Genomic DNA, 12,782 nt, shown 5'->3' on the forward strand with positions numbered 1-12,782 from the left:
CAAGTACATTCAGAGGAGTCACCACAGGGACAGATTTCAGGAGCTGTGTGACAAAAGAGAAACCAAAGCAAGAGGATGTTCTGGGGGAGATGAGGACAAGACTAAACAAAAAGCCAGATAAACCCTTGAAACACTCTGTGGGAGAGTGGGTGGAAGGAAAACAGGCACTCCCATCCCAGTGGGGGAGGGGCTGACGGCTATGGCCCTGTGCCCATAGAAAGGGGTGAAGCCATCAGAGTCCCCTACCATGGATTCATTTTCCTACTAAAGACTGACTGCCCACCCAGGGTGCCAGAACCATGCCCATAACAGAAACGTTCAGTGGCCTTTTATTTATTTTTAAATGTTTATTACTCATTTTGAAAGAAAGAGAAAGTGTGTGTGAACAGGGGAGGGATAGAGACAGAGAATCCCAAGCAGGCTCCATGAAGTCACGGCAGAGCCTGACGCAGGGCTCGATCCCACGGACCATGAGATCATGACCTGAGCCAAATCGAGTTGGACACTTAACCGACAGCCACCCAAGCTTCCCATTCAACAGCCTTTTAAAGAGCTCTTACCTAGAGCAACAAAAGATCTTTTCCAAGAGCTGAAGTGGAAAGGGACCAACATCTGTGAGGATCTACTATGTCTGGTGCTGGGGAATGTAGACACACCCTCGCCTGTTATGAGGCAGATACAGGAGTTCTTACAAATGAGCAAAGTCTTAGCAAAGTCAAGGTCTTGCCCAATGTCCCAGGGTAAGAGGCAATGCTGGAATGGCCTGACCTTGATGCCCAAGGCCTTTCCTCTCATCTGCAGCCTCCTGAAACCCAGACTTAACTGAACAAGATGTGACAGTACTCATGGCTTTTCCAAACCAGAAACAGGTGGGTACAAGCTATTTGTTCCTGGAAATACTGGGGTGTTTCCTTAAAAAGCTGGGCACCATCACTGACCAGATAAGGCTATATGAACCCTCCTCAAGCGAATGCATCCTAGCACTTGGCTTCAAAAAAAGAAGCTGGCAAAGGTGACTGGTGCAGGCTCTTTACCAGCTCAAGCCACAGAGAGAGAAATTGCTCCTGCGTTCCCAGGGACAAAGGCAGAAGAAAGAGGGCAATGTACCACATCCAGGCTGGCAGCGCCCTCTCTGCTCTGTCCACTCTCCACTTGGGCAGATTAGGCTGGAGGTAGACGGCTACCCAACTGCTCAGCCCCAACCCCTGCCTTGGCAAAGGGGTCAGTGTCTGCTCAGGTTGCATTTGGTAACTTGCCACCCGCTGCCTCCTCATCACTGAGGCCCATCACAGCTGAAGCAGCAGAGCTATTGAGGGGCCGGGGCCCAAGGACTTGAGCTAGCAAAGGGCTTGCTCAGCTCTTAGGCCTGCCACCCAGCAGCCAAACACTTGAAGAGACTCACGCGTGGAAGCCTCTGTAGAGCCACATGGGCCACAGCTGCAGCCAAGGAACTATTCCCAGGGTACAGTCTGCGTGGCATCAAACACCCATGGGACAGGAGCCTCTCTGTCCCCAGCTACATCCCCTGAATGGCCCTTTGTAGCTCAGAGTCCCAAAGCCAGGACTTCAGAAGAAAAGCACCAGAATCCTCGAGGCCCACAATAAGCTTATAACTGACATCCACCTCTAACCTCACAAAGTGAGCCAGCCTCACATGGGCCAATGGGAGGTGTGACCAAGTGCATGCTAGAGAACCACCAAACTGCTGCTATGGTCAGACTCCCAGGTTGACAAGCTGCCCTCAAAGCAGTACAGAAGACCCAGGCTGCATTGGGTGATCCTGATCTTAGCTCTGGCACTTGGCAAGTGCCTCCGTCCTGGTGCCCCCATACCATTAAAAGACAACTAAATAGATGGGGCACCTGGGTGGCTCAGTCAGTTAAGCAGCCAACTTTGGCTCAGGTTGTGATCTCACAGTTCGTGGGTTCAAGCCCTGTCGGGCTCTGTGCTGACAGCTCAGAGCCTGGAGCCTGCTTTGGATTCTGTGTATGCCTCCCGTCTCTGCCACTCCCCTGCTCTCACTCTCTCTCTCTCTCTCTCTCTCTCTCAAAAATAAGCATTAAAACACAACTAAATGGCATATCAGACTTCCAGCCTCAACCCAGATAAGAAAGCGTCAGCCCAACAGCACTGCTTCCCCTGACCCTTCTTCTCCACGCTGTTGCTCCCTCAGTGCTCCCCCACAGGAGCTGGCTCAGGTCCTGCCCTCACGCGGGACACAGGCACTTCCCTGGCACATACCCAGAGCCCCCTCCCAGCTGAGGGCTGTCTCACCCCCAGCATTGGCTTCCTGTGGCTGGCTTCTCTCAGCTGGTGTGCCACCCCCTGCCCAGCTGGCCCTGCCTTTCTCACAGGTGTGGAACTGAAAGCAGGAGGGGGGTGTGCTCCAGTTGGCCGAAAAAACTCAATAGCCTTCCCTCCCACAGCTCTCTCTGGGCCACGCCCAGGGATGGTCACAAGGAGGTCCTCCAAGTCCAAACCAAAGTTTCACTTGGTTCCCTCCTGCTGAATCAGAATGAGGTCATGTAGCAGCAAGGCTGGGACACAGCAGCCACAAGGCCTGCTGGCCTCCTCCACAGATCAGTGATCTAAAGACAAGAGTGAAATCACAACTTGACATCTAAAAGCTGTGTGTGGGGGGTGCCTGGGTAGCTCAGTGGGTTAACTGTCCAACTTCGGCTCAGGTCATGAGCTCATGGTTTGTGAGTTTGAGCCCCATGTCAGGCTCTGTGCTGACTGCTCGGAGCCTAGAGCCTGCTTCGGATTCTGTGTCTCCTTGTCTCTCTCTCTGCCTCTCCTTCACTTGTGCTCTCTCTTTCTCTCTCTCAAAAATAAATAAACTTTAAATAGATAAGTAAAATAAAAGTGGGTGTGTGAGGCAAGTGAGTACTCAGGGTCGAACCGTAGAGACATGGATACTTATCCCAGCTCTGCCACCCTAAGCTGCATGGGACCCCGACAATTCAAACCACTCTCTGGGCCTCAGTTGCCCCATCTGGATCAAAAGTACTTTCAAATCGGCCATCCTCATCTGTGGGATGGAATCCCTGGGCACTGAGGACCCAGTGGGGACCCCTGGGGCCACTCAGTCACACACTTCAAGAAGTGGCTTGTGGCAGCTGGGCCTTATGGGGGCACTTAGCCACCTCCTGGAACAGAATGTGAATGCTCAAGTCACCACACAGCCCAGGTGCAAATCTTTCTGGAAAGGTAGACCAGGGAATGGACTTCATGATCAGGGAGCCCAAGAGGACTATACATCTGCATGGGGCTATGTGAACCCAGATGTCCCTTGGCCTAGTTCCCACATTTCCAGGTTCAACGGCAGACAGGCAACTGCGCCATCTCACTTGGTCCCTGTTTCACTTCTCCAGAAGAAGGTCAATGGGTTTCCGTTATGTGCTTGATGCTGTGCCCAAACACAGGACAGGCACTTAGACACCACATTTCTAGGGTTATCAGTCTAAGAGGTGAGTCAGCTGTTTAAAGAACCTTTACACACACACACACACACACACACACACACTGAAGGCCCTGGATGATCACTTGGCACACATCTGTTTGCATGTTTCTGGATATTGCTTTCTTTCTGTGGGGAGCAGGAGAGACAGCACCATTCTGGTGGTTTTCAAATACCCTCTTTGGTTATAAGATCTCAGACTGGTTACACATGAATCTGAATAACTGACCTGCCAAACAAATAACAAAGGTGGCTCTGTAACAAGAGCAGAGGTAACCCAGCCCCGGGGCCACATATTACACCTAGATGTGCCAGTTGCTGGGCGAATGAGACATGTCCTGCACTGCAGACATGTGACATGGAGGACGAGGGGTCACCATGGGCTGAGGGCAGCAAGGAGCCTTCCAGGTCCCAAGGAAGCAGAAGACAAGGCCCATGCTCCCACGTCAAGCCACAGCCAATGGCCAATGGCCCCCGTGTGCCTGACTCCGATGGCGGTGAATCCAGAGCCCTAGCTAGACACCACACCTTGCTCCCTGCCCAAGATACACGGGCACCCCAGGGCCTCCCTCAGCCCTCAAGAGCCTGCCCCCCTGCTCACAGGTGGAGAAGGCGACAGACTGACAGCTCTGGTCTCTGCACCCCATGTCCAACTTGGGTGTGGCAACTATGTCCCAACAGGAGACATTCTGTTCTGCCCAGCAGGAGACAGCTCAGCCATAATTGGGGGCTGGTGTGGGGGTGAGGGTGAGAGAGTGACTCCCAGACCGGCTTCTAGGAGAGCAGCAGGCAGCCCACCTCACCATGGCTCTGCGCCTGGCCACTGCCCACTGAGAGAATCCAGGGCACCAGCTGCATTGGTGAAGGTTGCTCAGAGAGGTCCCTTGATTCAATTCCAGGAATTCCCAAACAAACACACAGGAAGATGTCCATCCTAAGCACTCGTCTCTGAGAGATACCTGTTAGTTTCTATCTCCAAAGGCATCAACATCTGTAGAACCCTCAAGAGACCCCAATGGCAATTCAGGGCATGGGGTCCAGGGCTCTATTCAACCAAGGGATGCCTGAGGTTACTCAGGGGGCAGATTCCATGTAGCTCCCTGGGATAAATGTGCCAACCATGTCTGAATGGCTCTGTCCCACTCCCAAGTTAGCTCCTGCACCCTCTTCTCAGCTGCGGTACCAGGCCCAGCACTTCTGCCAGAGCTCATGGGCCCCATGAAGGGCAAACCTGTTTCCGCCCTTCGCTCCACTGCCCAGACTGTGAGGGGACCACAGAAGCCATCCCCAATGGGCTCCAAGGGAAGGCCCACCTCAGATGAACCACAGCCCTGCATGTGCCTCAAGGCGGAACCTTCGCCTCCCTCTACACCACTCAGTGCCAGGCCGATGGCCTCACCTGATGCCCGTGGAGAGTATAGAGCAGCCGGCCCTCCATGAGGTCCAGGATCTTCAGGGTCGAGTCGCTGGAGGCTGTGAGCAGGTAGTTTCCGGATGGGTGGAAGGAGAGTGCGTTCACCGCTGCGCTGTGCACTAGGGAAGGGACATCTGTCAGGCACTGGCTGGGAGGCCAGGGGATACAGCTGAAGCCCAGAGATGGGCAATCGGGACCAACCGAGGCTCGGCTCCAAGGAGCTATGGGGAGCCCCACAAGGCTTTCCCAGAAGTGCAGCACAGGAACAAGGGCAGACTCATCCAGAGCTGAGAACCAACAGCGGGAGATGCAGGGCAAGCGGGCGCATAAGCGACAAGGCCGGTGGGATCAGGTGATTCCCCCACCTCTCAAAGCACACAGAGTGTCGAGCTGGGGCAGAATGGAGTGCTCAAACGTAATGCTCCGTCTGTCTTTCATACTGCTACTCAGGGGGAATGAGGTGGAAAAGAAATCCCCTGAAGTCCCAATACCATGCCCCTGCCCTACAAGAGTGTGGGGCAGGCAGGCAGACGGTAAGACACGCTCAGGAACTAGTCAGGCCTGGGTTCCAATCCTGGCCTCCCTGCTGGCCCACTTTATGACCTTGAGCAAGCACCCTGACACATCTAAGCCAGTTTGTTTCTCCTGCTGGATCATGGCACTCACATGTCAGGGGTGCCGTGGGGATAAGCCTGCCTATGGGGCCTCTGTACAGAGTGAGCCCTCAGATGTGCCTCTCGGCTGCCCCTGGTGTCACACGCAGTTTCTAGGTCCTGCCACTTTACCCAACACTCAAAAGCTCAATCCCATCCATGACTTTCTTTTCCCCATTGGCCTGACCCAAACCCCACTATCCGTCCCGGTGTCCCTCACTCTGCAGGATCCAGCCAGCCCAGCCCTTGACAGCTCTCCAGCCTGATAGCTCTCCAAGTATTCCCCATGGGCCCAGGAGACCCTTGCCCACCTCTTCCCCTGACCTTGAAGCTCATTACTCAGTTACCTCCTCCGAGAAGCCTCCTGGCCTCCTGGGGGCCATCCCCTTGAACTGTCCTCCTGAAGCACCACGAGTCTCCAGTGGGTGTACTCCTCACAACAGTGTTTTACATTTATGTGTAACTATTTCATTCCGGGCTGGGTCCCCCATTAGACTGGGTGCTCTGTCAGGCAGGGGCTTGACTCAGTGTCAGGCACTGAGCGGGACTCAGAAAGCAGTGGGTGAGTGGGTGAGTTGGACCCAGGCAGGCCACATGGGGACGACAATGTGAGCACCAGCTACATCGCAGCTTCTAAAGCAGCTGCTGAAGACGACCCCAGTGCCTTCATACCCACTATTCAGGCCTGGGAGGGGACATCAGCGGGGATAAGATAACCGCGGCCTGCCAAATCAGAACAGCCACAAACAGAAAGGCAAATTCTAAAACCAACCCCTCATCCTGGCACTGTGAGGCTGCAAGAGCAATAAACACATCCACCGCAAAATGGCCTTCAGCAGAACCCACAGAGGAACATGGAGCCCCTCAGACACCGGCCCAGCTGATAAGCTCATATGCCTGGGGAATGTGGGTACATGTTCCCGAGCACACTTGGGGGAGACAGCCAGGGCTTTACATAACATGGCAATTTATGTCTGAACACTCTTTAAGCACCAGAACTCCAGGAGCCAGCCTGCAGAGGGGCTGATGATGTCTGGGGACGGGGAGGTCAGTGTCCTCAGTGCTTACTTAGATTTGGGGCATGGAGAACAAAAGAATACAGCCATAGATGACCCCAGCAGGAACTGAACAGGTGCAGAGTGTGACTATCACCACCCACATGTAGAGGGGCACACACATGTGCAGAGGGATGTGGACAGAAGCTCCTGGTAGGGCCCTCCTATACAGTCTTATGGGTAGGACAGAAATAAGGGAATTTTTACTCTGCATACTTCCAGAATAATTTTTTAACCATCAGTATATAGTCACTGTGATTACACAACTGGGTGAATGATAAAAAGCAAATCCTTCCCGAGGTAACTGGGTGGCTCAGTCATTAAGCATCCGACTCTTGATTTCAGCTCAGGTTGTGATCTCACGGTTCATGGGTTCGAGTCCCACGTCAGGTCCCTCGCTGACAGTGCAGAGCCTGCTTGGGATTCTCTCCCTCTCTCTCTGCCCCTCCCTACTCACATGTGCTGTCTCTCTCAAATTAAATAAACTTAAAAAAAAAAAAAAAACCACCTGTGTGTAGGGGGGGGCACCTGAGTGGCTCAGTCAGTTAAGCATCTGACTTCAGCCCAGGTCATGATCTCACGGTTCGTGGTTTTGACCCCCACATCAGGCTCTGGGCTGACAGCTCAGAGCCTGGAACCTGCTTCAGATTCTGTGTCTCCCTTTCCCTCTCCCTCTCCCTCTCCCTCACTCTCACCCTCTCCCTGTCCCTGCCCCACATGTGTTCTCCCTCTCTCTCTCAAAAATAGATAAATAAACATCAAAAAACAAAACAAATCCTTCTCTCCCCTCAATAGAGAGTCCTGTCCAGGGAGACAGAGCCCAGGCCTAGCCTGGCATCACCCTGGCAGCACTTCAGGCTGTAAGTCTACAGGCTAAGAGCTAGTGCCCTGCACTCCTGAGGGGCCAGCTATGCTCACCAGACTGCTGGCTCACATTGGCGGAGAAGTGAGGGACGAGGAAGGCCAAAACACTGGGAGATGCTCCCAGGGGAGCCCCGCCACCCTAAGCCCTCAGTCCCACAGCAGAACAGCTACCTATGCCCCATCTTCCCTCGGGCTTCAAATGCTACTCCTGGCATGTCTGCCTCCCTGAGCCTGGAGAAGGGCACTCTATTCTCGTTTCTGCAGCCCTTGGCAGCCTGTACTGGAAAGAACGCCACCCCACCCCACCCCACCCCACCTGAGACAAAGCTGGCAGAGGAACAGCCAGGGTCAGGAGGGTGGATCGGGGGAGGGTGAGCTCAGGGAGCCCAGGGCTTCCCAGCACCACCAGGCTGGCGGGGTCAGGATGTGGATGCCATGCCAGGGCCTCCCACCTGGGCAAGTCCACCCCAGGGAAGGGAATCTCCTCCAGAGAAAGGGCACCAAAAGCTCTGCCCCAGTATAAATGGCAGGAATATCAAAGACCTCCTAGCTGGGGTGGAAACATCTGGAACCATTTACTCCAGAAAAGGGCTCAGACTGGGGGTGAGGATGTACCAGATGCCAGGACCTACTGCCTTTCCCTCCTTGTTCTCCTGCCTTGCCCACCAGCCCCACCAGCCTGGGGCAGCCTCTCTGGCTCTACAGAGGTGGGACAGCCATTCTAGGGAGGCCCTGTCCTAAGAATCATCCCTGCGTGACAGTCCCCCAGGTAGGCTCCCACCATAAAGTCCTGAGCAGTGACTGTGCAGGAATAATCCACTTTTCATCAAGCCCAAAACTTACAGGCCCTCTTCTTGCTTCCATGGCAGTTATCAGTGTTAACTGATGGTGGATTGCCATTTGGGCACAGCTGTGGGCTCCTGGCAAAAGAAAGACTCCAACTCAAGGTCAGAGGTATACCAACATCAAGGTTCTACAGGCCACCAGGAACCCAGAGAGGGTGGGATCGAGGTCACTGCAGACCCTGCCCTGGGGACTGGCCACAGCTGGCGGGCAGCACATGGCCTGAGGAGAGTCCCAGGTACCCACAAGCCACTCTGCCCACACAGCTCTGTTGTACAAGCCTTCGGCAAATCTGGCCTACTGCCCAGTGGGCTTCAAACTGACCGAGGAGCCCAGAGTAACCCCCAGGTACCCAAGTAGGAGGTACCTTCCTAAAGCAGGCCACACCAGACCGAGTCCCACCCCACTCTCATCACAAAGGGCTCAGCTTAACTTCACCCGGGGTGACTTCTCATAATATGCAACTGGAACTACCCGTGACTTTGGGTTTATGAGGGGCTATGGATTCATACAATGAAGTTGCTCTGATACTAGCAGGGAAGGATGTTCAAAACCCTCCTCTTTGTGACTGTCACATAAATGCTCACTTAGGGATGGTGGGAAAGAGCCAGTGAGTTGGCCAGATCAGGTGGGACAGTGCACTGCCTCCTGACCAACTGTTTCAGTCTCAAAAACCAAGCAAAGGGTACAGGCCTGACCCACCAGCTGCGTAGCTGCCTTAAAATCCTCTGTGACTGTAGCTGGGGTGGGACAGAGGGGTGTGTTAAGAACCAATGGAGGGGCTGCCTGGGTGGCTCAGTCGGTTAAGCAACCGACTTCGGCTCAGGTCATGATCTCACTGTTCGTGAGTTCAAGCCCTGCGTCGGGCTCTGTGCTGACAGCTCAGAGCCTGGAGCCTGCTTCAGATTCTGTGTCTCCCTCTCTCTCTGCCCTCTCCCACTCCTGCTCTCCTTCTCTCAAAAAAAATTAATTAATTAAAAAAAAAAAAAAAAAAAAGAACTGATGGACAGAGAACCTGGGACTCTGAGCTCTAATTGGAATTTCTGGAGAGGGCCAAGCCAAGGCTTCCCAGAGGACTCAGGAAGTAAATGACTAGAATCAACACAGTGTAAGAATCCAGCAAGGGGTGGTGGACAGAACGTCAGACTCGGAGGCCTTGAACTGGGAGGCTCAGATTCCCAGCTTCCCAGCTGTGTGACTGTGGGCAAGCCTCAAACTCCCCATCTGTGAAATGGGGAGCAGCCCCTGACATCCACCCAGGACCTGCACGTGCCTGTAAACCGCAAACCACATTACGGGTTCCGGATGGGGGCTGCTGCTCAGATGTTTAAACAGCCTTGATGTGGGCTCAGAGCATATGGAGCCTAACCCACCTCCGTGGGGACTGGTGCTCCCAGGGCTCTAACAGCCCCACTGTCTCCTTGCTGAATTGGGAAACCAGAACTGCTCCCCACAGTGACAGGCCAGAGCCAAGAAATTCCTTGCCCGAGAAAAATGGTGCCAGCTACCTGCTGTTGCCTAAAGCGACTCCCAACAACCTAACACGGGACAGGAAGTGTCCTCCATAAAGCACAACCATGCGGCAGCTGGACACGGGCAGGCTAGGATTGCTGACCACACACTGCAGTAGCATGAATTGAAGTGTCTCAGAAAAGCCCGACAGCCTCATGTGCCCAAAGCCCACTCAGGAGTGCCTGGTTCTCACCCAGAGTCCCCAAGTGTCACAGTGTCCCTAAGAACTCTCCTCTGGGTTTCCCAGGGATCGGAGACAGAAAGTAGCTCAGGTGTCTGCTGTCAAAGGGTCAGAAGTCCTTCTTGGGGAATCAGCCTCCAAACAGATGCCCCTGCACCTCCAAGGGTGGGGGAGCAGCTGCTACTAAGGGGCTAGGGAGAGTCTCTCAGGTAGAGGTTCAGCCATGGAGCTCTTAAGGGGAGCCACCAGCCAGGAGCAGACCTAGCCAAGTCACTCTGGCAGCACAGAGGGTGAGGGGCATGTCCCCCAAGCAATGTGCTCGGATCCACCTGGCTCTTCTTGAGCCCCAGAGGGTGAGTCTAGAGGTAGTGGGAAGAGTTTGCGGCACCGTGAATACCCACCATGTACCATGCACCATGCACTGGGCAGGAAGCTGAGGAAACCCAGTTGTTGATGGGGTACTCCAAGCCACCCGAGGTCTCTGATCTATATCGGGGTGGCTTAGGAATGAGACACTGAGTAGCTCTGTCACAGAGGAAAGAATAAGAACAAAAACTCACTGAAATCTCTCCGCAGAGCCTGTCAACCTCATGTGCCCCAGGTCCCCTCAGGACTTGGCTCCTGATGCTACCTGAGCCCTCCCACTACCTCCTCAGCCCTGCCAGTCACGGACTCCCACCCCCACCCACTGCCAAGCCTGCTCCCTCAAAAACCCCAGGGACCTCTCTCCAGCACCTGCCACCCCCCTCAACCGCTCTGCATCACTCCACCTCCTGACCACCCTCTTTGGGAGACTCTGCCCTCCTCCGTACCCCTGGTTCTGCCCCCCTCAGCCCTCCCATGATGGGAGAGGGGGCTCCCACCCCTCACACTGACTGCTTTGTGGACCTTTCCTTTCATGGCTCCTCAATCGCAGGGATCCAGGATATGGCCTGAGCCCTTCACAAGCCGCAGGAATGGCCCCCTACCCACAGCATCAACTTCTGACTTTACTCAATCTCCAAAACCCATCCCCTGGGCCTGACTCCTGCCCTACTTGGATGCCCAGCCCTCACCCAGACACACCGGCTTCCCACTCCCATAGGCTCTCAGCACTGCTGTCCTCTCAGACATACCTTCACTCTGCAAACCATGGGACAGTCCCACCACTGCCGCTGTATCTTTGGGACCATGATCCAGAGTACGGCATTCAAGGTCCTCCCCAATGGGTACTTGCTGGTGCATGCCACAAACACCAACCAGGCCCAGGCTCCTGATCCATCAGAGGTGAGGCTGGACCCTCCCAGGGTCACCTAGAGATCCTCTCCCTGCAGTGTCAAGACTTATGTAGTACAAAATAATAAGTAATAATAAAAGTCTTATGTGGTACAAACCATATTTCCAGCACTCTATTATAATTCTCATGTGGACTCCCCCAACAGATCTTCACAAACCCCATAAGGTACTATCACTACCCCCTTTACAGATCGGAAACAGCTTATGCTCCTAACCTTCCCATCTCTCCTGACCCCACACTCAGAGGCGCCTTTCTGCCCAGCACTCCTTTGCACCTGCCAAACTTCGCCTAGTCAACTTCGTACATGTGCCCAATCTCCAATCTAGGCCTGGCCGAGAAAAGAGAGAGGCCTCTAAACCTGAAGGAGGGGAAGGAGAGGCGTGGTCTCCAAGGACGGGGTAGACCTTCTGCTCTGTTCTAGAAGCTCTGTCTGAAATGGCATCTGTGACAAACCCCAGGGCTCACTGTAGAGAAAGGAACCAGTTATGCAGCTGGCCCCTGCCACCTGGTGGTGGTGTAGGGTAGCGCAAGCCGTGACTGACGGCTCACCTTGCCCAGAGACCAGACCCCAGAACCAAGACTTGGCAACAACAGCATCATCATCAACATAGTGCTTGTTTTCTGTTTTGTGCCAGGCACTCTCTGAGTTCTTCATGTGGACCAACTCATTACCCTCCCAACGCCACCTGTGAGAGAAGCCCTATCACTGTCCCAGGGTGATCAGAGGAGTCAAGTGACCTGTCCAACGTCACACAACTAGGAATGCTGAGGCTGGCTGCAGAGCCCACCCTCCACCATGTGCTTCTTAAGACCAGGAGCCTCTCTCCCTTCTTAGGAGGTCTGTTTCCCTTGGTTACCTCAAGAAAGTGCTGTCCTCACAGTCTGAGAATCAGCTAGGAAGGGCTTAAAGCAGAGCTCTGAACCCCAAGCCCGACACCTTTGTCCAGATGCGTCCTTCCCATCTTCAGGTGTGAATTCTCGAAGTGGCCCATGGACTTTAAACTCAGTCCCAAGTCAACAACCACAGTTTTTCAAACAACTCCAGCTCTGCCCCTCCCTGGTCTGGGCCCCAGGCCCCCAAGGTCCCCTCCATCTGCTTCTTGCACAGCCTCCAGTTCCTCCCGTGGCCCCTCACCAGCTTCCTTCCCTGGCTCCATCCCCACCACTGAGGTGACACATGGCCATGCCCAGTCACACCTGCTCTCAAGACAGCTCCATACTCCAGTACCCTCAGCTCGCGCCTCCTAATCACACCCAAGTCTGCTCCTGCCCTGCCCCCCAGCTGGAGCCTGACGCCGGCCCACGTGGAATGCCTGCGGCTCTGCCTCCCAAGGGCTACAATTAGATCAGGGGACACAACTCCAGGGCTTGCGTCCTGGCCTCTAGCCTAAGTTGACCCTCCATATGGCTCATGGCTCCGTATCAGTGGAGGACATCATGAGGCCCAAAGTGGCCAAGGCCTCACACACACTGACCTCTTTTGACAGACCTGGCCCCCTCACCTGAGTTAGCCCTGGAGGCCAG

The 12,782-nt window shown here is 54.5% G+C and overlaps 1 protein-coding gene across 11 annotated transcripts in view; it reads right to left on the minus strand.

The window, feature by feature from the left end:
• The window catches only part of POC1A (POC1 centriolar protein A), a 101,195-nt gene that overhangs the window by 54,748 nt on the left and 33,665 nt on the right, over positions 1–12,782 (minus strand). For all 11 annotated transcript variants that reach the window (XM_045051020.1, XM_023249402.2, XM_019822527.3 and 8 more), the window contains one exon: positions 4,860–4,993. In XM_045051020.1, the coding sequence (XP_044906955.1) occupies positions 4,860–4,993 (134 nt within the window). The remainder of the gene's footprint in view (positions 1–4,859; positions 4,994–12,782) is intronic.

Source organism: Felis catus, chromosome A2, assembly GCF_018350175.1.
Source record: "Felis catus isolate Fca126 chromosome A2, F.catus_Fca126_mat1.0, whole genome shotgun sequence".
NCBI lineage: Eukaryota > Metazoa > Chordata > Mammalia > Carnivora > Felidae > Felis > Felis catus.